The 27,774-nt window shown below is 38.4% G+C and overlaps 1 protein-coding gene across 1 annotated transcript in view; it reads right to left on the bottom strand.

Moving 5' to 3' along the window:
* Window positions 1–279: 279 nt before the first annotated feature.
* The window catches only part of LOC120426526 (neuroligin-4, Y-linked), an 80,870-nt gene continuing 53,375 nt past the window's right edge, over window positions 280–27,774 (bottom strand). The window contains exons 8-11 of the mRNA XM_039591295.2: window positions 26,597–26,735; window positions 20,359–20,510; window positions 4,333–4,439; window positions 280–1,743 (exon numbers count right to left, since the gene is read on the bottom strand). Coding sequence (XP_039447229.1) covers window positions 899–1,743; window positions 4,333–4,439; window positions 20,359–20,510; window positions 26,597–26,735 — 1,243 coding nt within the window. The 3' untranslated portion in view covers window positions 280–898. The remainder of the gene's footprint in view (window positions 1,744–4,332; window positions 4,440–20,358; window positions 20,511–26,596; window positions 26,736–27,774) is intronic.

A 27,774-nucleotide genomic window follows, 5' to 3' on the forward strand; every position in this document is an offset into this window, starting at 1 on the left:
ATGCAATCATAAAATGAGCCAGAACAAAGAGTTTTCTTCCGTCGATAATTACGAGTAATCTTCCGCCCACCAACATCGAACCATGGTCTTAACGATCGCCGATGGAAACAATAGTTTAAAATGTTTCCCTGCGCGCTGCTGTTTCTGCTGCTGTTGCCGCGGACAATGCCAACATAATTTGCACTCAATAAAGGGAAAAGGACGATCGATTGCGGATTGGTCGAAAACGGGTGGCACAAATGGGTGTTAATTATTAATTCTTTCATTTTCTCTCGCCAAACGCCATTGACGTCGCCGGTCGCCAGTGATAAATTATCCGCGCAAGCTTTCGATATGAACTGACAATGAGAATGAGCTGCTGCCGGTTCTGTTGCTGGAAGAAGAGCGGAAGAGATGAAATACAGAACGGAATCATTTCTGGGCTGAGCCGTTCGGGGGCGGCCCCGGACGATAGTGCTGCGATTCATTATTCACATCCTTTCCTTGCTTCGTTTTACGTATAAAATCGGCGAGTCAAAGAAGACCACTTTTCCTCAAGACAGTCAGGAGAGAAACGTGTTCAAACGGTTGTTGTTGTATTGTGCAGTACTCTTCTCTGTTCACTATAGCTATGTTATATACACATTCAGTTATTTATTTATTTTTTATTTATACCTAAATACGTTCATCAATTATTAACTAATTGATAATGCTTTCTGAGCGAGCACTCTGCCTGCTACAGATTCTGTTGCTGTTGCTGGAGTGGTGCTGACTCTGGCTGGGCCGCGTCCTCTGGCCTCGGGGAGTGATAGTGGTGGTGCTGCTGCTGCTGCTGTTGTGGCTGCTCTTGCTGTTCGTAGCAGTGATGGTGTCGGTGTCCGCATCGAGATTGGTTCTCGATGGCAAAGGATACTTAACGTCACACCCGCAGCTCGTCCATCGCATTCTGGGCCTGATTGGAGGTGGCAAGGTTGGACTTGACACAGCTCTTCTTCGTGAGGGTGCCACAATTGCTGCCAATTAGCTGGAGCGCGTGCTGCGACAGTATCGTCCCGTCCGGAACCGACTTGATGTGCTTCGGCGGTGGTGGTGCCCTCTGGGGCAAATCCGCAAACTCGGGCGGTGGCATCTGGTGGTGTTGGAGGGCGTGGTGATGGCCCAGTATCGTTGACGGATCACTCTTCGCATGGATGGTAAGACCTTCCAGCTCGCCGCAGATATTGTTCGGCATTTGGCCATTCTCGTTTCGCTTCTTACTGTTTCGCGGTTCGTTTAACCTCGTTTTATCACGTTGGTAGTAAACACCAGCGAAAATCAGCACGTTCAGTATCAGCAAACTACATCCGATTGCTATCGTCACGCTCAGCGCCGTACTGTAGGCAGCGAAACCGTCCTCCTGCGATGATCCCCCACTTCCGTCGTCCTCTGTCCCCTCGGACGACTCCGCTGTCACCGGAATCGGCTTATGGACATTGTGACGGTTGCTGCCGTTGTTAATCCCCCCGTGAGCGGAAAAATTCAACAGCGAAAACACTTGTGTGGTGAAAAAGGAGAAATTCGAGTTGGCATTCGAAGGATCCCGCAGGGGAGGATTTAGTGGTTTCACTGTTGGCACCAGCGCCCCACCCTCGTCCTCGTCGTCTTCGAGGTCGTGGTGAGAGTTGGGCACATCATCGCCACCAGGTTTATGCAAATCTGGCACCAGATTCAGCCAAAACGACAGCCGATGTGCGCGGTAATGGTTTTTTAGCTTCGGCTTGGTATCTAAACGACAATAAATAATCATAAAAGTCATGCATTCATGAATGGTGCTGCGGCCCTCCACGCGATACCAGCCACCCCAGTCAATCAACAAATATACAGTCAACCCACAATCTTGTACATCTTGTACATAACAAAAGAAGTACACGAATGTCATTCAGCCTTTTCCGATCGGATTATATATAAATTTTTAATTTGCGAGTTATTTTGTGTGAAGCTGTGTACTATTTAAAGCTCTAAGCTAAGCATATTTTCCATCATCGCCTTAAAATTTTAAATTACTTTTATCACCTGTAACCACCTAACTGCCCCTTAGGATGTAACCTAACGGGAAAAATACCGTTTTTTGAGCCTCTCGATTTCCGAGAAATTTGGTCAAAAGTCCTGGGAATTTTGATGCTTGCGGCATAAAAGAGAATGAAAATGCAATCAGCGACAAAAGAAGAGTAAAACTCCATACACAAATAACAAACATAAAGCCATTTTCATGTTCGAATCTACCAACGCTTTCTGATTTTTAAATTCAGATAGTGTAACATCAAACTTGTAAAGAAATCCCAACATTTATAATTGATGAAGGTGCCATTACACTACCGAAAACAAACAAACAACCTCGCACTTTTTCATGTTTGACAGTTTGCCAAATTCGCAAACACGTTTGCGGTAAACTACCAAACAAGGCAAAATGTATGCAGGCTGACGTTTGTACAAACAAATCCAGGCAAACAAACAAAGCAGGCAAATTGTCAAAAAGTTCGATTTTGTTTGTTTGTTTGCCGTAGTGTAATAGCTCCTTGACACGACCACTAAGTTGGGGAACCTTTAAAAAAACCCCAGAAATTAAAAGTAAAGTAGTTTTTTTCCTACAAGGAAATTTTCAAATTTGAAGGCATGTAATTATGAGTTTCGAAATGGCACCAAAAATCTATTATTATTCAAGTAAAACTGGATTTTTTCATGATTTTTAGGGAATCCTTCTGTTCAAACTCAGTTCAGTTTCCCTTTTAACTGTTAGTATTCCTTTAACAGTTCAGAATCAGCTTGAGAATCTTATTTTTCTTATAGCAAAAATCCCGATCTTGCAAATTTGTATTTAAACTATTGTTTAAGTTTTGTAAAAAAAAATCCAAATAAAAAGTTGATGTCTACCATCACCAACTACGGCGCAGACAAATTCAATAAACTCAAGAAAAATCATTCAGCGAGAATTAAGACGATTCTAAATTAAAAATTAAATAAAAATTTCCAAAAAATAATTCGGGATAGTTTTGAATTTTTTTTAACAAATCAATGATTTTGCCAAAATAATTAAATTTCCGGGTCCCGGGAATTCCGGAGAAATAGCAAAATTCAACTCTTAATTCCCGGCAAATTAAAACTCTGGAAAATCATCACCCTCTCGATGTAACATATTGGTTCAATTTTGGGGGCATTTTAGGGCATGGTCCCCTAGGTGTACTGAGCTCGAATCGCAAATATGAGCTTGATTGCTTGCGACAGGACCGGGTGCTTTGACTAAGAAGTTTAAATGGGATATAACCCTTAAAATTGCCAGTTTTGAGCCTCTTAAGGCTCTGGAAGGCATCATTCCCGATCGGCCATTTGGCGGTCATGTTTGTTTTTGAAAAACATTCAAATCTTGATTCAGAAGTTTTCAATCGAAAAATGGTTTTCTTTGTGTTGTTTGTCGAAGCATTTTACATATAGTGACTATTTTTTCATTTTTTACTATTTCTGGACCCAATGGAATTCAGAACCATCATTGATAATCATTGCCCCAAAAGTGTAAGACACCATCTACCACCTTAACCGAGCTCATAGATACTTTGCCGAAGAGTGCGACAAGATTTGTTCAGTTTAGAGAATGTTACAGAATTTTTAATACCACCGTTGAAAACTTCAACTTTTTCTTCAAGCTTTTCTGGCAACCATCAGCTTGCTTATTTGCATGAGCTTCGCGACGCTTAACTTAATATTTTCTGCAGTAGCAGCAAGTGCTGTCTCAGGGAAACGGACCAAGTCCATGAATGCCCGCAAAAAGTTGTTACACCCTATTGAGGAAGCTAATTGCATGGGATTTTTTCAGCTGCACAATAAGCAAGATTTGACCACAATCTTTTCTTTCGATTCCGCGTCTAATTTCCATTTGAAAACAGTTGAAAAATACGAAGTTTGAGCATAATCAGAGAGGATCGATTTCAAATTTGCAAGGATCCTTCTTAAAATCTTAGTGGATGACCCGTCGGATAAAAGCATAACATACAGTAACCAATTAAAAATTCACTAAAATGCATATGGAACATTTGCACGAACATGTCGGAAAAATAAAATGCGCACCTTTTTCCCGCACTACTAAACCGCAATTCAAATCTGTTTTGTTGTTTTATCGTTTTCCATTAAAATTTGAAAGAGGGGGTCAACATTAAAATCAGATTCAATCGTAAACAAATATTTTTCAAAATTAATCAATGTTTATCAAATAAAGAGCCATATATCACGATTCCTGCGGACGATGCTTGATGCATAGTTGTGGATTGACTGTCCTGCTGAGCGAGGGGGTTTATATGTTTTCAAACCATGATTCACACTCACCTAGATTCAGGTATTTTTTGTGCACACTCTCGTAGGGTGTCCATTCGATGTTTTTGAACCGCGTTCGGTCCCGGACGTGGTCGTTCTCGAGCTGCTCGTTTGGGTTTCTGTAAATGTGTAAAAATTTGAAGCAAAAAAAAAAAAGGTTCAAACGATAAATATTATTGGATGGGGTGGTTCAACAACGTGGGTGAGAGAGGGTGGATTGTCATTGAATGAATTTTTGGCGGCCATCGTTCTGAAATGAAAATTTGACCACTTCAGAATCGAGGCCGAGCAACCGACTCCTTTCCCTTCACCACCATCCTCGGATCATTTAGGAACGTTTCAATTATTTCGGGGCGGTCCCTTTCCTATCCTCGGCGTTTATGGCTGCTCGAGCGAATCTCGAATCTCGCAAAATGCTAAGAGGGTGACATTTAAAGATTGAAGCTCGTTTCGGATAAGTTATATGAAAAGGGACCTTTTTCGAGGCTCCCCCTCCTTTCGCAGGGCATATTCGTTTTGATGGAGCTTTTGCGGTCTTGAGAGCCGAGGCAGATATCCCTACTTTTGGTTCAGTGGATGCCAAAAGAGGCAACTTGAAACAACCGGAGAGGGTCGAAAATGGTCCTTATCTTTGTCTGGTGAAAATTTGACTGCACTCCGATAGGCCGTTCTGGTCGCAATGGATCACTCGGCAAAGTGAAGTTTTCTAACCGCAGACGGCCTATATTTGGTTTAAATGGTTTGGTATAATAATATTATTCCAAGAATGGCACGCAACATGGGGAAAAGTTGATCCTATGGAAGTTTGGAGCATATTGTCAAGCGCTTGGATTACAAACAATTGAGGAATGTATTTGCAGTGTTTTATTTTTATCAATAGAAACCATGGTTTCAGTTGGGAGTTAGTATGTATTTTAGCTGACATTTTATTGTATTCTAAAGATTATTTCTCATTCTATATTCCATAGACATTTCTCATTCAAAGATACATTTTGAAAACCAATGAAGATGAAGATCAATGAAGATGGCACACATCATCAAAAAATGGCGAATAATTTTTTTTTTTGATTGGTGATATACAGAGCCGTACCTTGGGTGCACGGCGCCCTTGGCGAAGCATCAATTAAGTACTAAAGCCCTATGTCAATTTTCATGTATAACGGTAAAAAACACGATTAAAATCCATTTGGGTAATTCTCCGCCAACTCACACAGCAGTTGCCCCGACCCCTCTTCGATATGCGTGAAACTTTGTCCTAAGGGGTAACTTTTGTCCCTGATCACGAATCCGAGGTCCGTTTTTTGATATCTCGTGACGGAGGGGCGGTACGACCCCTTCCATTTTTGAACATGTGAAAAAAGAGGTGTTTTTCAATAATTTGCAGCCTGAAACGGTGATGAGATAGAAATTTGGTGTCAAAGGGACTTTTATGTAAAATTAGACGCCCGATTTGATGGCGTACTCAGAATTCCGAAAAAACGTATTTTTCATCGAAAAAAACACTAAAAAAGTTTTAAAAATTCTCCCATTTTTCGTTACTCGACTGTATAAAAATTTGGAACATGTCATTTTATGGGAAATTTAATGTACTTTTTGAATCTACATTGTCCCAGAAGGGTCATTTTTTCATTTAGAACAAAATTTTTCATTTTAAAATTTCGTGTTTTTTCTAACTTTGCAGGGTTATTTTTTAGAGTGTAACAATGTTCTACAAAGTTGTAGAGCAGACAATTACAAAAATTTTGATATATAGACATAAGGGGTTTGCTTATAAACATCACGAGTTATCGCGATTTTACGAAAAAAAGTTTTGAAAAAGTTGGTCGTCATCGATCATGGCCGTTCATGGTCACCCGCGACAGACACGGACGACGAAACAAAGAGAAACGAAAAAAGTAACTTTTTCAGAACTTTTTTTTCGTAAAATCGCGATAACTCGTGATGTTTTTAAGCAAACCTTTTATGTCTATATATCAAAATTTTTGTAATTGTCTGCTCTACAACTTTGTAGAACATTGTTACACTCTAAAAAATAACCCTGCAAAGTTAGAAAAAACACGAAATTTTAAAATGAAAAATTTTGTTCTAAATGAAAAAATGACCCTTCCGGGACAATGTAGATTCGAAAAGTACATTAAATTTCCCATAAAATGACATGTTCCAAAAATTTTTACAGTCGAGTAACGGAAAATGGGAGAATTTTTAAAACTTTTTTAGTGTTTTTTTCGATGAAAAATACGTTTTTTCGGAATTCTGAGTACGCCATCAAATCGGGCGTCAAATTTTACATAAAAGTCCCTTTGACACCAAATTTCTATCTCATCACCGTTTCAGGCTGCAAATTATTGAAAAACACCTCTTTTTTCGCATGTTCAAAAATGGAAGGGGTCGTACCGCCCCTCCGTCACGATATATCAAAAAACGGACCTCGGATTCGTGATCAGGGACAAAAGTTACCCCTTAGGACAAAGTTTCACGCAAATCGAAGAGGGGTCGGGGCAACTTTTCCCGATTTCGTGTGAGTTGGTAGAGAATTACCCATTTCTGATCACTTTTTTTACATTTTAATGCAAAAAAAGTCATTGACAAGACAACATTTTTTTGATGGATCAACTATGGTCCCCTTGGAACGGGCTGTCAAGTAGGACCTTTTCTGTCAAGAAGGGCCGTGAAGCTAATTTCAAAAAAATAATTAAAAATCCATCGATAATGATAGCAGGTTTTTTTTATTTATTTTTCAGATAAATGTACAGAATTATATGCTCAATCATGATAAATTTTGCTATAACTTGTTAGCTTATTTTATATTTATAAGCCTGAATAATTTGATCTGATCTAGTATTAATTTGATTGTATAAGCAAAGAACTTTCCCGGATTCGTAAAATAATTAGATGATATGGCTTTGGATTTTATTTCGGTAATTACAACGAAAAAAGAAAAAAATCCTTCTTCAAAAAATTTTGCAGAACAAAATGTCGTCAAAATCAATTTAGGCCTTTGCAAATATTTATTGAAGTTTATGTCCCTCGACTCTGACCAAAACAAATAAAAAAGTTAAAAAAATTAATTACAGGCCACCGTTTCAACATTTGAATGAAAAAAGTGTGTTAAATTGCTTTTTGCAATTCCGTCGTGAAACTACTTACTTTTCCTGTCATTCTTGAACGACGAAATAGCCTACTTTTCTGTACCAAAAATAACAGAATCGAATAGCAACACTTTTCAAAATAAATGCTGAAAAGTTCTACTTTTCAGCACTGAAATGGGTGCTGAAAAGTTGAACTTTTCAGCACTTGTTTCGAAAAGTAACACTTTTCAACATTTTTTTTGATTTAAACGATTTATTGACAAAATATATGAAAATTCGACTTAAAATTTCACTCAATGCAAAAAATGTTGTATGGAACTCGTTGCAAAACTTGATTTTTTCAGCACTCTTCGTATTTATCCAACTCGGTGAACCTCGTTGGATAAATGTACGACTCGTGCTGAAAAAATCATTTTTTTGCAACTTGTTGCATAAACTACTATTATACACCTGTCCAGTTGTTTTCAATCATAAGTTTCCAATTTTTTTAAGTATTGACGAAATTTTTGTTGTTAGAAAAAAAGTAAAAAATATATAAAGATGAGAAATTTTTATTCATTTTGAGTGATTTGCCCATACGATATTTGAAAATATATTTAATTTTTTTTAAATTATTTTTTGCATTAATTTTTAATTTCATCAATTTTTATTTGTTTATTTTTAATTCGTGAAATTAAATTTTATATTCTAGAATAATATTTTTTGCGCAAAACTATACAAATGTTTTCAAACCTTTTTAAAATATTATTTTTAGTTTTAAACTGAAAAAATATTTTAAATTGTTTTTCATTATCAAAGCTTTTTAAACGATTTAAAAAGTAAACAACAACACGAACTGAAAAAGTGATGTGCTCTGAAAAACATGTTTTTCTTGAACAAATTTACAGCATTTTACCAATTTACTCTAGTATTTTGAAAAATTGATGCAAAGTTCAATTCACGAAGTTGCATATAAAAGGGGAAATCGAGCTGAAAATATTTCAAAGGCTATTTTTCTAACTCGAGAATATAAAAATTTCAAAGGAAAGGTATATGTATTGATGTTAAAATAATTCCTATTTCAAAGAAGCTCAAAATATGAAAATATTTTTTTAACAATTTGGCTGATTGTGATTCACAGCCAAATTAACGAGAAAATAACACATAGTTGGTCATTTTTTTTAGTCTGGAAGGTATGACTTAAGAGGCAGTATTTGTAGATTCTGCTCGGTTTGTTCTAGAGGTCGTATCGAGGTACTCCGATTTGGATGAAACTTTCAGGGTTTGTTTGTCTATACATGAGATGAACTCATGCCAAATATGAGCCCTCTACGACAAAGGTAAGTGGGGTAAAACGGGCATTGAAGTTTGAGGTCAAAAACACATGAAAAATCTTAAAATTGCTCGCATTTCCGTAAAACTTCATCAATTCCAACTCTCTTAGATGCATTCGAATGGTCTTTTGAAGCCCTTAAAAATGTGCTATAGACAATTTCACGTAAGTTAGAAGTATTGGAGTTGTAATTTTGATTTGAAAAATAATTAAATAAAACATTTTTGAAAAAAGAAATAGATCTTATTTACCCTATGATCAATACGTCAAATGCTGTATCAAGTAGGCGAAATCCTGTTTTACCCCCAATCCAACAAATTGTAAAAAAATATTTTGATTAATTCTAAATGGCATTTTTTCCAATAAAATTCAAAATTCCAACACCTCAATCTAATGTAAAATTTTCTGAGGATTCCGAATATGTCAAAATTGAGACCAAAAAGTGCCGCTATGGAGGCCCACAGGGCAAAAACTAACGTTGTAAAATGTTTGTTCTAGAAAAATCGTAAAACTATGAGAAAAACTGCGATTGGCCAATAAGTAAATACTGTAGGCTTATAAGCCATGAAATTCCCTAACTTTTGACCCATGGGAGTATGGGTGTTGGAGGCTGTTGCCAAAAGTTATTAAGGTTTTAAAAAAATCCAATCCTGGATGTCTATAGCACATTTTGAAGGGCTTCAAAAGACCATTTGAATGCATCTAAGAGAGTTGGAATTGATGAAGTTTTACGGAAATGCGAGCAATTTTAAGATTTATCATGTGTTTTGGACCTCAAACTTCAATGCCCGTTTTACCCCACTTACCTTTGTCGTAGAGGGCTCATATTTGGCCTGAGTTCATCTCATGTATAGACAAACAAACCCTGAAAGTTTCATCCAAATCGGAGCACCTCGATACGACCTGTTTCACATCGGTGAAAAACTCGCTCTTAAACTTCATTATACAACGGTCTAAACTTTAACGTGTATTTATTTTGAGAAGGTCTTCTAGAACTACTTAAACTTTCTGCCACTTGAGCGCCCCTTTTAAGTGAAAAAATAAATTCAGCATTATGTATGAATTTTTAAAAACACTTCAGTAGAATTATTCATACAATTGGGTCCTAAAATGAAGCTTAGATTGCTGATATTATTGTTTACAGCGATAAAGCTTATTTTTCTGAGTACAATGACCCTTTAAAATTGATTTTTAAATCAATTTTGAAAAATAATCCTCACGGTTCTTCTTGACAGAAAAGCTCCTTCTTGACAGCTCGTTCCAAGGGGACCATAGTTGATCCATCGAAAAAATGTTGTCTTGTCAAAAAATATTTTTTGCATTAAAATGAAAAAAAAAGTGATCAGAAATGGTTTTTAATCGTGTTTTTTACCGTTGTACATAAAAATTTACATAGGGCTTTAGTACCCAATTGATTTTGGTGCCCCTAAATATTTTTTTTATTTTGAACCAAATTATCTAGTTATTTGCTGGGTGGTGAATAGAGAGAATGCGTAACGTGATTTTCTAATGATCCCACTTTGTTTAAATCTACAAATAGGAGGCTGTTCAAGCATAAGCATGGCTTATTTCTTACTGGTAAATGAGCTGTTTTATAATCAGTGGTATGTGTTTTGTTTTGTCTAGTTTTTTCCATTTTTGCTGAAAAGTTGCGTGTGTTTACAAGTTTCGATCGGTTAGAAGAGGTTTTTCTTGTTTACGAGTGACGAAGAACTGCGGCAAGATTGTCATTCTGCGATGTCGCAGATAAATTTTCTGGCTGATTTTGGAATCCTGCAGCTCTTCCTGGTTCATCGAAAAAACATCACTGATTCTAGCGAAGCTGAACAAAACAAACAGAGAAAATTTTCACTAATCCAGGTTTTCAAACGGAATCAAACAATTAAGACAGCTTCTAGTCGAATACAACCGCATCGACTCTATAAACAACTTCCATTCATAATTCGATGCCTCTGTGCTCTGATGTACTAACTGGCTTTTTGGCGAAAATGAGTTAATGATGACATCTTTTAGCTAATTAAATTCCCTACAAAACGCTTCTAACAGATCTGAAAAATTCTTTTCCTACGCGGAGATATCGCCTTGCAACCATTTGTACTAACTGACATTTTCGAACGCATCATGGATGTGCTCTTTAATTTTTCATCATGGCTTGACCTTTTGAAAACACGCAAATCCATAAAAATACGATTACACTATAATATTATGGTAAATTGCCAGGTGTCCTTACTAGTTTGAGCAATATTATGGACTACTATTTTGAAAGGCAATTAGCACAAGTGTGCACATTTGGATACGTGAAGAAGTTGTAAGTTAGACGAATTGTGTCAAATAATTATTTAGTGGCAGAGTTTTTTTTTAACTGGATGACCCCTAAGTGTTATTGTTACGTAGTTTTTGGATTGGACGACCCCTGCACTGCCCATGTTCGCATAAATGTCCCATATGCAAAAACAGCAAGCTGAGAAAAACGCATTTGAAGTTTGTCCCATACATAAGGCTACGTGTTAAGTTTTCGCCAAAAAACTGGATTTCCTCCTGATTTCTAGAACAAAGTACTGGATGTTATAGGCTCTTTTGAAAGAGCAAACGATTTTGAACCAAACTGCATCAATAACTCGAAATTGATGAAAATGCATATGGGACATTTATGCGATCAGGGGCAGTGCAGTTGTTCTAAGTGTGCACAACGTATTAAAAATGTTTTAAATTGGATATTTGGGTTAAGCTAAGTGTGAGATTAATTAGTGGATGTTATTGTTAGGAAGTATTTTTTAATGGATGACCCCTGCAGTTGTGCTAAGAGTGCACAACTACTTGGGGGGTTTTTGAATTGGATATTTGAGTTAGGCTAAGTGTGATATTGGTGAATGGTAATGTTGTTACGTAGTTTTTTTTATTGGACGACCCCTGCAGTTGCGGTGTAAAGAATGTTACGGTGTAACGAATTTTACGATGTAACGAATGATACGGTATAACGAATGTTATGGTGTAACCATACTACGGTGTAACGAATGTTACTGTGTAACGAATGATACGGTGTAACGAATGTTACGGTGTAACGAATGTTACGGTGTAACGAATGATACGGTGTAACGAATGTTACGGTGTAACGAATGTTACTGTGTAAGCATACTACGGTGTAACCATTCTACGGTGTAACGAATGTTACGGTGTAACGAATGTTACGGTGTAATCATACTACGATGTAACCATACTACGGTGTAACGAATGTTACGGTGTAATCATACTACGGTGTAATCATACTACGGTGTAACCATACTACGGTGTAAATTACGGTGTGACGATTTTTACGGTGTAACGAATATTACGGTGTAACCATACTACGGTGTAACGAATGTTACGGTGTAACCATACTACGGTGTAACGAATGTTACGGTGTAACGAATTTTACGGTGTAACAAATGTTACGGTGTAACTATACTACGGTGTAACCATACTACGGTGTAACGAATGTTACGGTGTAATCATACTACGGTGTAACCATACTACGGTGTAACGAATTTTACGGTGTAACGAATGCTACGGTGTAATCATACTACGGTGTAACGAATTTTACGGTGTAACGAATGTTACGGTGTAATCATACTACGGTGAAATCATACTACGGTGTAACCATACTACGGTGTAACGAATGTTACAGTGTAACGAATTTTACGGTGTAACGAATATTACGGTGTAACCATACTACGGTGTAACGAATGTTACGGTGTAACGAATTTTACGGTGTAACGAATGTTACGGTGTAACCATACTTTGGTGTAACGAATTTTACGGTGTAACGAATGTTTCGGTGTAACGAATGTTACGGTGTAACGAATGTTACGGTGAAACCATACTACGGTGTAACCATACTACGGTGTAACCATACTACGGTGTAACCATACTACGATGTAACCTTACTACGATGTAACCATACTACGGTGTAACCATACTACGGTGTAACCATACTACGGTGTAACGAATGTTACGGTGTAACCATACTACGGTGTAACGAATGTTACGGTGTAACGAATGTTGCGGTGTATAGAATGTTGCGGTGTAAAGAATGTTGCGGTGTAACGAATGTTGCGGTGTAACTAATGTCACGGTGTAATGAATGGTTCATGGTTCACTGAACCAGGATTGAACCACAAAGGGAGGTTTAAGCCGAACCAACAGGTGAACCTAGCCGAACCGGTTCATTTGGGAACTCTTGTTGTGCACACTTAGCACAATTGCAGGGATCGTCCAATCCAAAAAAACTACGTAACAATAACATCCACAACAGTCCAGCTATAGCCAATGTCACACTTAGCCTGACCCAAATATCCAACTCAAACACCCTTCAAGAAGTTGTGCACACTTAGCACAACTGTAGGGGTCGTCCATGTTCAAAGACTAAGCATTGATTTTTTTGGAGCACTTTTGTTCTATTCGATACAAACTAAGAATCCATTGCAAGAGACACACTTGTTCTAACTGCAATCTACCATAACAGTTCTATGGTTTGTGTCCTGGGTATCTTGCATTTCTGAAAAGGTCGTATGACATGATGGAAATAAAATAAACTAGCTCAAAGTTTTTACAAAATCATTTTCTTCTGTTTGTAAGCGTAGATCTATTCGGGTTTCGTCATACATGGTCTTATTGAAGCTATTTCATGGATTATCATACTTATATTTATGAAACCTCACACTTCACTAAGTTTTTCTTCATAAAATTCATGTTTTAACGGTAGTTGCTCTCAAAAACTGCAATTTTCACAATAAATTTAATGATAAACAAGTCTATTAAAAAGTATTGTTGAGAAAAATGTTCCTTCACGGTGTATTTTTTCGAGACCTCAATGATAAAAAATTCGCTATGTCTGATATTTGGCACCGTGAAAGAAGGGCTCTTTCCCGACATTTTGCGGGGTATACCGAAATATTTCGTCGGGGGGTCTAGAGAAACTTTTTTTTTTGAAGATTATTTTTCAATTTTATGGGATATTTGTTCAAAAAAGTCACAGAAAATCGGTGCATTCATGTTGGTATCACTAAAAATTTCTTATGAACATGGGAGGAGAGGAGAGACTCTTACCTACTATATTTGACCAATATTTGACCTCCACTAAAAAAAATCGAACCAAATTTTCCAGATTTCCAGCTTTCTTAGAAATTACCTCAAAATCCAAGCTGGAAACCCCGAAACGACCGAAAGTAAATCTTTTCTTTGTACAATTTGTCATGAAAATACAGCAACACATTGCCCAGATACGAATTTGAGCATTAAACAATGCAAAACATGGATTATTTAATAAATAAGCTGTTTATTACCCAATAGGTTCCAAAAATTATTTTGTCAATCCTCTGCCACATCACACTATTCCATTTTAAAACATTCTATAATAAATCACATTGTAGAAAACAGTTTTCTGAACTAGTTCCATAAAAAAAGTTCCAGTTTTAGGTCAATATACGCAGAGATATGCCCAATTTCCTGAAATAAATATTGCCTTTCTCCAAAATTTCATAATTTAATTACCTTTCACATGATGGGCACTGCCTACTAAGATATTTTTTATGATGATAATATTTTTTTGAAACATAAAAATTATAACAAGTTTTGACGAATTCATGAAAAGTATTCTACAGCATTCATAACAAAACTCAGTAGGCAGTGCCCATCATGTGAATGGTAATTAAATTAAGAAATTTTGGAGAAAGGCAATATTTATTTCAGGAAATTGGGCATATCTCTGCTTATATTGAACCAAAACTGATAATTTTTTATGGAACTTGTTCAGAAAACTGTTCTCCACAATGTGATTGATTCTGAAATGTTTTAAAATGTAATGGTGTGATGTGGCAGAGGATTGAACAAATAATTTTCTGAGCCTATTGGGTAATAAACAGTTTATTAATTAAATAATCCATGTTTTGCATTGTTTAATGTCCAAATTCGTATCCGGGCTTTGTATTGCTGTATTTTCATGACAAATTGTACAAAGAAAAGATTTACTTTCGGTCGTTTCGGGGTTTCCAGCTTGAATTTTGAGGTAATTTCAAAGAAATGTTAGAAATCGGGCAAATTTGGTTCGATTTTTTTAGTGTAGGTCAAATATTGGCCAAATATAGTTGGTAAGAGTCCCCAAGGCATATTCGTAAGAAATTTGATTGATACCAACATGAATGCACCGATTTTCTGTGACTTTTTTTGAACAAATATCCCATAAAATTGAAAAATAATCTTCAAAAAAAAAAGTTACTCTAGACCCCCCGACGAAATATTTCGGTATACCCCGCAAAATGTCGGGAAAGAGCCCTTCTTTCACGGTGCCAAATATCAGACATACCGAATTTTTTATCATTACTTTGTTCTAAAAAACACACCGTGCCTTAACTAGCAACAATTCAAAGTTACTACGCAAAAAACATTGAAACAAAAAATAACTACTATTTTTACAATAAAATGACTCTGCGCACATTTGTACCAAGTGCCACGTTGGAAGTATACACGACTCTGCCATCGAAGAAGCATTTTAGCTCAACTGCAAAATTCACCCTGTGCACGTTTGTGCTAACTCATACAAATCACTGTTCAAGACACACTTGTGCTAATTGCAAGCATGATTTTTTTTTGTGATTTCTCTGCCAAATTTTTTTTTGCATTTCAAAAGTTTTCATATTTTACCATGTCTTTAAGTAATGTCAGGAGCATACTTTAAAATTATTAGGACAATTTTTTGTCGAATAGTTTCCCAGAAACAGTAATTCAAAGTTAAAAAATCGATTTTCTCGTAACCACCAAAATGTCAGTTAGTATAAGAGAGCACACAAGCATCGAATTATAAAAAATAAGATCTCGCCTTCAACGTTCTTAAGATTTCTTGACTTCAACTCCAGGTCCTCAAAAGCCTCAAAAACAATTTTTAATGATCGATCACAATACTTTGACAGTTCAAAATTGAGGCCGTTTTGCGAACCACTATCCAGCACCCAGGTTATTTGTAATTCTATTTTATAATTCGGCGCCCTTTCTGTTTCAAATATCTAATGAGGATGTTATAGCTGAAATGAATTTTTTTTTACAATCATTGATTACGGCGCCCCTCAAGGGCGCCAACCGTGCCAACCCCTAGGTACGGCGCCTGTGATATAGGAATGGAAACATAACATTAAATTTACGCTCTTAGAACATTTCGCGGATAGAATTTTTGCCCTTTATAACTAACGCGATAAAAAAAAGAATTAAACAAAATATGAGTGATAGAGCATCAAAAGTCTAACTAGGCTTCATTCATGAAGTACGTCCACAATTTAACCCTCACCTTTGTTACGCTTTTCCTATACTTATAACATGCAATCTCACGCTTGCATAGACCCTCCCTTCTCTCCTAGAGCGTAACATACTTTATGGATGACACCCTAGGAATACCTCAAGTTTTTGCTTAAAAGGCGTCATCCATAAAGTATGTCACGCAGCGAGGGCCATGCGTAGAGGTTCCGTTCCGAACGAGAGTGTGGAAAAATCGGACAAGTGGATATTGGATTTCGCCAAGAAGGTGTGCCCGGACTCGGTGCCGACACAACCATCATTCAACGTTGTTGATGGGAGCGATGCTAATCCTCCCTTCTCGATGGTAGAGCTCTCCATAGCACTATTGACGGGCAACAACACTGCTCCTGGTCCGGACAAGATCAAGTTCAGCTTGCTGAAAAATCTTCCGGACGTCGCCAAGCAGCGTCTGTTGAAACTGTTCAACACGTTGGTGGAGCAGAACGTAATTCCACACGAATGGCGACAGGTCCGGGTGGTTGCCATTCAAAAGCCCGGTAAGCCGGCATCCGACCACAACTCGTATCGTCCAATCAGCTTGCTGTCGTGTCTACGCAAGTTGCTGGAGAAGATGATCCTCGACCGCCTCGAACCATGGATGGAACGAGAGCACTTGCTGTCAGACACGCAGTATGGCTTCCGGAGAGGCAAGGGAACAAGCGACTGTCTAGCTTTGCTGGCCACAGGAATCGACATAGCCCGTGGTAAAAAACAGCAAATGGCTTCTGTCTTTCTAGACATCAAGGGTGCATTCGATTCAGTCTCCATCGATGTGTTGGGAGTAAAGCTGCGGCGGAGCGGTCTCAATCCGACGATGTGCAACTTCCTCATCAACCTGTTGTCAGAAAAACACATGCACTTTGTGCAAGGTGATCTGGCAATCACCCGGATAAGTTACATGGGTTTGGCACAAGGCTCACGCCTTAGTCCATCCATGTATAACTTCTACGTCAGCGACATCGATGATTGCTTGACCGGAGACTGCACCCTTATACAGTACGCAGATGACGCAGTGGTTTCAATCGCTGCCAAGAAGGAAGTCGATCTGCTAGAACCCTTGCAAGATACCCTGAACAACTTGGCCCATTGGGCAGTTGGAAAGGGTATTGAATTCTCTCCGGAGAAGACGGAACTGGTCGTTTTTACGGGGAAGCATGAACCGCCGCAGCTCAATCTTTCTCTCTCGGGAAAGACTATCGAGCAGTCGGACCACTTCATGTACATGGGTACCATCTTCGATCAAAAGGGAACATGGGGGAAGCACATCAACTACCTGAAGCAAAAGTGCCTGCAAAGAACTAATTTTCTGCGCAGCGTCTCTGGCAACCGGTGGGGTGCTCATCCTTCTGACCTGCTGCGACTGTACAAGACAACGATACTCTCGGTGCTGGAATATGGCAGTTTCTGCTTCCAAACAGCTGCGAAATCACGCTTGTTGGTTCTCCAGCGGATACAGTACCGAAGTCTTCGCATTGTCTTGGGATGCATGCACTCAACTCACAACATGACCCTCGAGGTCTTGGCGGGAGTGTTGCCTCTGCGAACTCGTTACTACGAACTGTCTTACCGGTTCCTGATCCGGTGTGATTACAGGAATAAACTGGTAATTGACAACTTTGAAACGTTGCTGAACCTTCACGTTGAGTCTCGGCGCATGCTTCTATATTATGACTTTATGTCATCGTGGGAGTGGAGCCCGAGCACAACGGTACAGCGCACGCCTCCGTTAACCAGCAGCACCCTGATTGGCTTCGACACGTCCATGAAAGCCGATACTCGCGGTATCCCAAACCATCTTCTGCGGGGAGTTGTACCGTCGATCTTCGCATCAAAGTACAACCATGTTCCTCCAAACAACAGATTCTTCACCGATGGCTCCAAGCTCGACGGCTGTACGGGCTTCGGTGTTTATCATGAATCTTATCAGCTGTTCTTTAAGCTGAAGGACCCGAGTTCGGTTTACGTCGCAGAGTTAGCCGCGGTTTACTGCGCACTGCGAATCATCGAGACCATGCCACCTGACCACTACTTCATCTTCACCGATAGCTTTAGCTCTGTTGAGGCTATCCGGTCTCTGAAGCCGACCAGGGAGTCTGCGTTTTTCCTCACGGAAATACGCAAGACTTTAAACAACCTGGCGGCTCAGTCCTTCAGCATCACGGTGGTGTGGGTCCGCGCTCATTGCTCGATTCCGGGTAATGAGAAAGCGGACTTGCTCGCCAAGAAGGGTGCTGAGAGTGGAGACATTTTTGAAAGGCCAATTAGCCTACAAGAATGCTACGGTTTTCCGAGGCAGCGTGCGCTTCTGGATTGGCAAAAACAATGGGACGACGACACCAAGGGACGTTGGATGTATTCCATACGACCTAAGGTGCAAAGAAAAGCCTGGTTCAAGGGAATGGACTTGACGCGTGGATTCATCAGAACGATGTCCCGCCTTATGTCGAACCATTACTCGTCCAAGGCTCATCTGTACCGTATCAACATGAGTGATACGAACTTATGCGACTGTGGGCAGGGTTATCAGGACATCGACCATCTCGTATGGGCGTGTCCAGATCATCAGGCTCACAGAATTAAGTTGAAAGTTACCCTCAGGGCCCGAGGAAGACCACCAGAAATTCCGATGCGAGACGCGTTATCTCAACTAGACCTTGATGTTCTCTATCCGATCTATCAGTTCCTCTTAGATTCCAATATATCTATTTAGTTTTTCTTCCAGTTAGTTTTCCTTCAGCTAGTTTTCCTTCAGTTAGTATAACTCGCCTTCCCACAAAGCCGTCGTTTCTGGTTGCACCGGAAGCAAAGCAAGATCGCCCCAGCAGCTGGACACCGAGTTGCGGCTGAGGACAAAACGCAAAGGCCAGCAGAGCCAACCAAGACCCCTACACAATCCCCCTTCCCTTCCCACGCCTTGTCTTTAACATCAATCCCTTCCCTACTAACCCCGAGTAGGCCGCGGGTAATCGGCTCCCCTCCCACTAACATTTACACACAAGATCCTCTGTAATTATTAAGTTTTTTGTAATTACAAAAGCCGACTCGGTCCTAACCAGGTCCCAGTACCGAAAAGGACCTAATAAAAATAATTTTATGAAAAAAAAAAAAAAAAAAAAAGTATGTCACGCTCTAGGGGGGGAGGGGGGGTCTGAGAAAGTGTGACATTGCGTGTTATAAGCATAGGGAAAGCGTTACAAAGGGGGGGAGGGAGGGGGGGGGGGGTAAATTTTGCGTGACGTACTTTATGGACGTACTTTATGGATGAAGCCAAAGTTGTTTTAAAGAGCGCGAAATTTCAACGGTCACGCGTCGTTCTGTTCTACTGCTCAACACTAGATGTCGCATGAACGACAATTATCATAAATTATTTTTTCTAATTGTACCCCTCACCCCTTTATTATTTTTTTTATTCTGTTATAGAAACTTGATATTGGGCTAATTTCACAAAAAATGCTCATTGTTAAATTTGACTTTTATTTTTCATCTCTTTAAAATAGCGTTTATTTTTATTTCAGTGTGTTTCCTCAGAAAGCTCGTCAAATTTCCTGCAAGATCAAATGTCATTCTCACAATGCCTCACCTTCTGACCTTCACAGATCCCCAAAATTCGATTTCAATCCGGAGATATTCAACAAAAACCGAAAAAACTCCGTGCATTTTTGTCACTTTACATATGAAAGTAGTTTCAATCTTGTCGTGCTATCTTGTCACTCCCTGAAAATTGATGTAAGTGCGAAAATTGGCCAAAGGGATCTCAGGTCAGAACGCGTTTGAAGCACGTACAATTATTCAATGTCAAACATTAAAACGCATTATTCTTGGAACGTCGAAATGGCGGGTGCGACAAGATAGCACGACGACGTCGAACTGGTTCCATATACACAAGAATGACTTATGCAAGCCTAAGAAAGTTAATTTTTTTTCATAACACAAAAAAAAACAATATTTTTGCTCTTCGCTCCCCCCTCCCCTCGTAACAAAATGTCCTTACAAGTTTATGAACAAAATTGAATGAAGCGTAGCACAGCCTTCGACTTCAAACAATGTTGAAAGAATAAATTGGTTTCGTTAAAAAATACCGCTTGCTCGGAATCGAGAACAGTTTCAACCTCGTGCCTGAAAATAAAAACAATTAAAAAACAAAACATTTCAAAAACTATAACCATCCAAGCGGATATCCCACGTTTCGATTCGATTCCCACTAAATTCGATTAAACATAGAAATACAACAATCATAATTTATCCCCCCACCCTGTCTCTCTCTCTCTCTCACCCGATCCGTCATTCTGCCGCCGCTCCTCGTGAAATACCTACCCGGTGCGGATAAAGTTGGACCAGTAGATCATGACCGCTTCCGACAGCGCTATCTCGGATTTCGTGTAGTTCCTGGTGAAGTGGCTCAGCCCACCGACGAGCGGTGCACCGAACAGATACGGCAGGTCCTCGCCGTGGATGCAGCCTTGCCGCTGTGGACGAGATAAAAATGGCCCCGGACAAAGGGCGATAAAAAATGGTGCTTCATATAAAATTCCACCGGAAAAATTTCAATGGCAAACAGAGTTTTATATTTTCCGACCCTCCCCCTGTCTCCACTACCACTATTGCCGAACGCTTTTCCAGACCACACACACACACAAACTCATACAAAAACTCTCAATGACGTGGGGGCGAACATGTTTTATTTTCGGTTTGTTAGCTTCAAACATTCACAGATTTTCAACGGTTGTCAACGAGCAGCTGCACGTAGAGAGGTGGTTGGGGTTTAAATGGCGTTTCCCATTTTTTTAAACTGGCTCCTGTCATCGTAAGACATCCGGTGTCTCGTAGGAAGCCATAGAAAAGTTTGGTTTAAGAGATTCAAAGCAGGGCCGATTTCTGAAAATTATACGACCCCAATTCCGATCACCTCCAACTAGTACAATGATTTCGAAAAAAAAAGTTGTTGAACATTTGCCGATTTCGACTATGACTCAGGCTGTTAAAAATTTATTGGCTCTGACTCTAACTCTGGCTTCCCAGAATTTGTCGACTCCACCGACTCCAGCTTCGACAACTGAATTAAAAGTTACTACCGTAAACCGGGGTGACTTTGATAGGATTTCAATTTGTTTTTAGAATATTTTCCAACAGGTAAGATTTTTCTCAAGATTATTATTTTTAAAACATGTACTGGGGTAGACCACACAATGTCCATGCACTATTTCGGAAAAAAAGTTTTTTCAATAATGTTTAGAAAAATAATTACGTTAAAAAATCTTAGTTTGAATTCCGGGGTGACTTTGATAGTCATAGTTTTTCTTGTTAAAATTAAATTTAAGATGTTCATATGAACGTTAAATGTACCATCACTAAAGTAGCTGATATAGTTTCTTAAGAAAAAAAAAAATCAATGTTTATATTTGGTTAACTAAGTTTTAAAAGCTTTTAAGAAAAATACATATAAATTTTAGGTAAAATTGTTAAAAAGTCGGAATTTTGCCTGAAATTTGTTAAAACTAGTTTTGTTTATAAAATTATCGATTTATATCGCACTTTATACTGAATTCACATCACGAATCACAAGTTTTCACATTTTACATGACATTTGTTCAACTGAAATTGCCTATAAATTTAGAGAGTTTTTTAAAATTGTGTTTCAAAAACACCTATTATTTATTTTTTACAAACTTTTTTAACTTTTTTCTAGTGGAAAATTGTCCAAAGAATCCGAAAATTCTTTCAGTTTTCTGATTAAAAATCTTGTTCATTGAGAAAATCATGACACTTTGAGAAGTTTAAAATAATGACTTTCATCAGCATTTTCTTAACTATAGTTAACTAACTTTTTAAACTTGTCAAAATTTTATGAAAAGTTCTTCTTGAGGTACTTTGAACACTAGCGTGGCTCACGGATATATGAAAAAGACAAAAGTGTTCAATTTCGAACGCCTCAACCGGAATTTTGTAGCAATATGGCCCCAAAACATAGCCTGAAATTTTGAGCGCATTTGGTTAAGGTTTAGAACTTCCACCATTGACCTGAAGTTATAAAGAAATTTCAATAAATTTAATTTATTTATTTTCAACTTTTTAACTCTTCTTCGAGTATATTTTCCTATGCCCTATGAATTTTTCTCAAAGTAGTGGTTTCTTATAGGTTTCGATCCGGGGAACAACTTTGTAGAACATCACAAAGCGCTAGGAATTAATCCCGGAAAGATACAGGCAAATTTTTAGAGCACGTTAAAAAAAAATCCTAGCTCCAAAAAATATCCTGTATCTTTTCAGGATCAATTCCTAGCGCTTTGCGATGTTCTACAAAGTTGTTCCCCGGATCAAAACCTATAAGAAACTTGAGAATAAGAAAATTTGATTGGGTTTTGGGAAACTTTATCTAAGAAGAGGTTAAAAGTGAAAATTTCCCATAGTAAATCTTTAAAAGTTCCATACTAACTTCAGGTCAATGGTGGAAGTACTAAACCTTAACCAAATGCGCTCAAAGTTTCAGGCTATGTTCTGGGGCCATATTGCTACAAAAATCCGGTCGAGGCGTTTGGAATTGAACACTTTTGTCTTTTTCATATATCCGTGAGCCACGCTATTGAACACTCCTCTACCACGGTCAGTATGTTTCTAAACCATTCCTTACGTATTTTAATTGTACTCTTCATTTTGCGGAAAAATCGCAACCTATCAAAGTCACCCCGGCTATCAAAGTCACCCCGTTTTACGGTACGATTTTGACTAATAACGGCGCCTTCCTCTCCAGAATGTAGATCATGAGGGAGTAGGATAGAATGTTAGCATCAAAAGCTGCTTATCAAAGCGACCTGCTCAGTCTTACACTACTCGTGCCGAAATCAATCATCTGGAATCATTCTCAACGCATTTTTTCTGACCCCACTTAGCCCAGCGCAAAATAAGTGAGGGCAACAAAAAAAAGAGGCCTTGTACCACCAGTGCCGGACCGGACATGTCAGCAAGTGGACACGAGTGGCAAAAAAAAAGCTCCGCCAGGATTCCGATGAGTAAACTGGATGCATCGCACACCACGTGCTCCACGTGAAAGGAAAAATATGTCACCACGCTTGTGCAATATTCCGCGGGATGGATGAAATGAAGAGGAAAGTAAAACAACGAGCAAAAAAAAAAAATCAAATTGCACACTGAATATGTCATCAATGATTTGGTTTTCTGCGCTGCACATGGGGGACATATTAAATCGGATTAAAAGTCTAATCCCGCAGTGGAATGTCGTGTTGTCGTGAGTTGCTGGCTCGGTTGACCTCAGTTTGTGTTTATTAAACATACGAAATGATTTGGCATGTCTGGCGACGTACCGCGATGCTGGCTTTTTGGAATTTTTCAATCTGTTTGCTTGTTTGTAGTTTCCCGCGGAATTGGTCCGGTTCAGTGAAGCAAATTGCTGTTGCACAAATATTCATGAAAGTTTTGGACACCACGATTGAAATATTTGGTGGTGACAGTGAATCATATTGTTTTGAATGGAATTTTATCGGCAAAACAAGTATTTTATATAATCGAGCTTGATGCGCCATTTGGCACAAACTTTTGTCTCTGCGGGTGAAACTTGAAGTGTAGTTCGATTATTTGTTTAGTTAGTTATTGTTAAGTATAGTTTTTTTTTTGCTAAAAATATTAAATGTTATATGGGTCATTCCATCCCAACTGTGCACGAAAAAATGAAAATTTGAAAATTACCCTCTCCGATCCTACTCAAATTTTTCATTCATTCATTCATAATCAGCCTGGAAGCTTCTCCCTCAGACGTGCATCGGCACTCAATAGCACTTCACCACATTTTGAGATGATGGCCTTCGCAAACCGGCAGAGTGAATTTTTGCTCAATGTGCAACAAAACAAGCTTTAGTTTGATGCTTGTAATAATCGTTTTTCACTGTGCAATTTGGATTACCAACAAATTAATAGTGATTTGAATAACACAAAAATTTTAAGTGCTAAATGTGCTATTTAGCACTCAAATAGCACTTCATCGCTAAAACAAGCGAATAAGTGAAAATAAAGGATTCGGTCGTTCAGCACCTCATAGTACAATGAAAAAAAAACATACTTTATGTGAAAAACAAATTGATTTGGTGCCTTTTCCAAGCCATGGCCTTAGAATAACTGTCAAGTGCTATTGAGTGCCGATGCACGTCTGTTCTCCCTGCCTACGAGCTTGTAAGTGCTTACAAGTTGTTCTATTTAACTGCATTTCTTTAACACCTAAACTCCCGAGCTCGAGAAAAAGGGGTAATTTCGACGTCAAATGGAAGTCTTCTCTTAATGAATACATAAATTTAGCATTGAGTTCTCTTTAACAGAATCAATTTTTATTTAAACCTACACTAGAAGTAATTTCAAACTGATATTGGAAACTGAAATTTAAAATATATTTATTTGAACATTGCCCTTGATCGATTGCGAGATTCCTACTCGAAACTAGGTGTCCGAAGGCAATTGCAAACCTCTTTTTACACCTTAGCTTCCATCCACCCCGGGATTCGAACTGACGACCTTTGGATTGTGAGTAAAACTGCCTAACAGCGGCTCCACCGAGACAGGGACCCAGGGACCCAGGGACGACTCCTACACCTGGACTGAGCTATCGAAGTAACCTCTAGGTTAGACCGGGGTCAACAGTTACTTCTCCGTCCGACGGAAGGCGTGATCAGCAGGTGGTTATGTTCTACATGACCAATATGACAAAGAACTTTGTTTAAAACTCCTGAAAAAAATTCTATTTTTATTTTATTTTTTAAATCATTGCCTATTTAGGCCGTTGCAAATATTTTTTAAAGTTTATGTCAACCCTCTCCCAGTTTTCGAAAAACTTCAAAATTTTAATGAAAATTAAAGGTTAATCAACTGAAAACCAGTCAAATTGCATTTTACTGCGTTTATAATCATATTTAGAATGTTTAAACTCCTTTGAAAACATCTTAAATTTTCATGAAATACCAATGTACAGTCCGACAAATAGTTTTTTTTCGCTACTACGCGCGTGTAAATGCATTTTAAAACACTTTTTTCATCCTAATGTTAAATTTCAATTTTTATTTTTTTTGCCCCATAATTTGGTCGACCTAACCTTAACCGATTTGGTTCAAAATTGGCACAGTTACTTATTATTGCCTAAAGAATCGAGCCAGAGGGTATCTCTTGTGATTTTCCAAAATTTTCAATTTTTCTTGTCACCCTACTGAACATAAATCTTTGGTCACGCAGTTTCATCCAATCTATCATTGCATTTTATTGCTTTGAAATTGTATCTAGTCACTGTTTTTCGATAAAGCAAAATCACTTTTGAACAGTATCGATGGTGTAAATCGAGCCTTGTCACAACTCGGTATCGCACACTCTGTCAAATTTTCGTTGACACAGGCTTGAACGGGCCGATCCACATCGATCATCCGATTCGGTTCGTAGCAAGTGCAATGCACACATTACAATCCCTTGGCGTTGCAAATGTCGAAGCCAAACAAGAAGAAAAATATTGAAATGTTAAACGAAACAACAGCTCACACAAAAAGTGTAGAGTGTAGAGAAAGGGGGCAGATTGTTCACTGCATAGGCAGAGGAGCCACAATTTTGCTTCTTCAGCCATAAATCATCGTGCATTGTAGGGCTTACCCCAAAAGTGCCCTCTTCACCTTGTGCACGTCACCTGTGTAGTGGCCCTCCAGCGTGAATCCCGAATGCTGTGCAGCACTATGTAGCATTTCTATGTGCGGATAATGGGACGGAGACAAGGGACCATAAACCAGGAGATCGGAAGAGGAAAGGGACAACTCATCGGTTCAATATTGTGCACATCCTCGCATGTCATGCAAGGACCATTCCACGTGGCACAAGAAAAAAAGTAGAGAAAGGGTTGGATGAAAAAGAGTGTGTAATTATAAACTTTTTCCTATGTAATCCGAACATAAAGCAAAAATGACATGACATTTTTTACTGTGTATCCATACAGTTTCAAAAAGGCTCTTCCATACCGTACCATAACACTTTCGGATACTTTGCCTGCACTTGTGTCTCGCGCTTGCGTACTGATTGTCGATATGGCCCTGATGTGAGTTTTCGATAAAAAAAAAAGCAGGCACAATGGAAACAACGGGCGATGGGGAATTTGATCCTTTTGGCAATTTTGAAAGAGCAAAATGAGAAAAACGGAAATCAAGCCCGGTTCACCTGATATTCCGGGGTGATGTTTTAATGGCGTTGGGATCCAGAAACGATCCTGAATTAAACGGGCTCCTTTTGCAAGAACCGAACACACATCACAAATACACGAAACAGGAAATTTGTGCTAATTGGAAATACGTAGCATCGAAAAGTTTGTATCACGTTACTGATTGACGCTGTTGTGTACACGTCAAATACAGTTTGGAAACTTATTTCAGGGAACAGTAATGCTTTTGTTTTTTCGAGTTAATCGGGTTTTACTTATATCGGAAAATAATAACTTTGCCCTCTATTTGAATATCGCGGTAACTGCTATTTGCCATTGTTGTCAGAGAGACTTCTTAAGATTGCATTTATTTGTATTACTAACCTGCGGAAAGTCTCCAAACTTTGTTTGATAATCGAAAACGTACAGGAACGAGTTGCGATGATCGGCAGAGTGTAGGTCTGCCGTCTGAACTGCAGGTGCCACAATCCTGGCGTCACTCAGCGCTTCCAGTGTTTCGTCCCTGTGGGTCCAAACAAAACGAAACATTTTTTTTTCAGTACGGATTAGAAATTTTGCGGAAAATGAACATATCTATCATAAATTTAATCATTTCATTGAGCAGTGTTTTTGATTCATTGGGAAAATGTTGGTGGATGGGAAATTAAATTGAATTTGCCATTGATATCACCCTAAATTTACATAATAATGAGAAATATCCCAACAATAGCGTGATGCCTGATTGGTTTTCATTTATCCATTACACATTTCAGCACAGGCATACTTGATTGCATAAAATTCTGTGGCATCATAATAGTAATTTTGGTTAGGAAAGCTTTTCTTGACTTTTTTTTGATAAGGTCCTATAAACAAATGTAAACATTGAGTGTATCCCGCTTACTCCGATGGACTTTGACATAAGGTGTGAAAGGGATACACTCAATGTTTACATTTGTTTATAGGACCTTATCAAAAAAAAGTCAAGTTTTGTTCACGTCAACATGTGAGCATTAATTTATTAACCTCAATTGGTTGCTTATCGTTCTGAAATACATAATCATTTATCGTTTTTAGTATTTCTTATTATTTTTACATCAGAAAACTGTTTTTTTATAAGTTATAGAAGGCAATTTTATTTAAAAAAGAATGTTAATTTACGAACCTGGGCAAAAAAAGTTAAGGTCCCATTCAAGATAAACTGTATGCCGCAAAAAACAGCCTTTAAGAATATATCAAATTAAAAGTGCACTCTGCTTAGTAGGCCCAAAATAGGGCCATCTACATCAAGTTTTTCAATCGGCTTGGTTCTCAATCCTAATGTCAGAATTTGCTATACATATTTCACATCAAACCAGCAGAACCCAAGTCAAAAGTGCTCCGATTTGGCTCATATTTATTTCCGTGACCAAAATAATTAGACCCGTATTTTTGTTAGGCGATCAAAGTGCAAAAAAATCTTTTTTTCGAAAATTTTCACAGAATTTTTTTTTAAATCATGTTTCCCGAACCGCTGAACCGATTTAAGCTCGCCGGGTTGCAAATGAATGAAAATTAATGGCGAA

Source organism: Culex pipiens, chromosome 3 (assembly GCF_016801865.2).
Source record: "Culex pipiens pallens isolate TS chromosome 3, TS_CPP_V2, whole genome shotgun sequence".
NCBI lineage: Eukaryota > Metazoa > Arthropoda > Insecta > Diptera > Culicidae > Culex > Culex pipiens.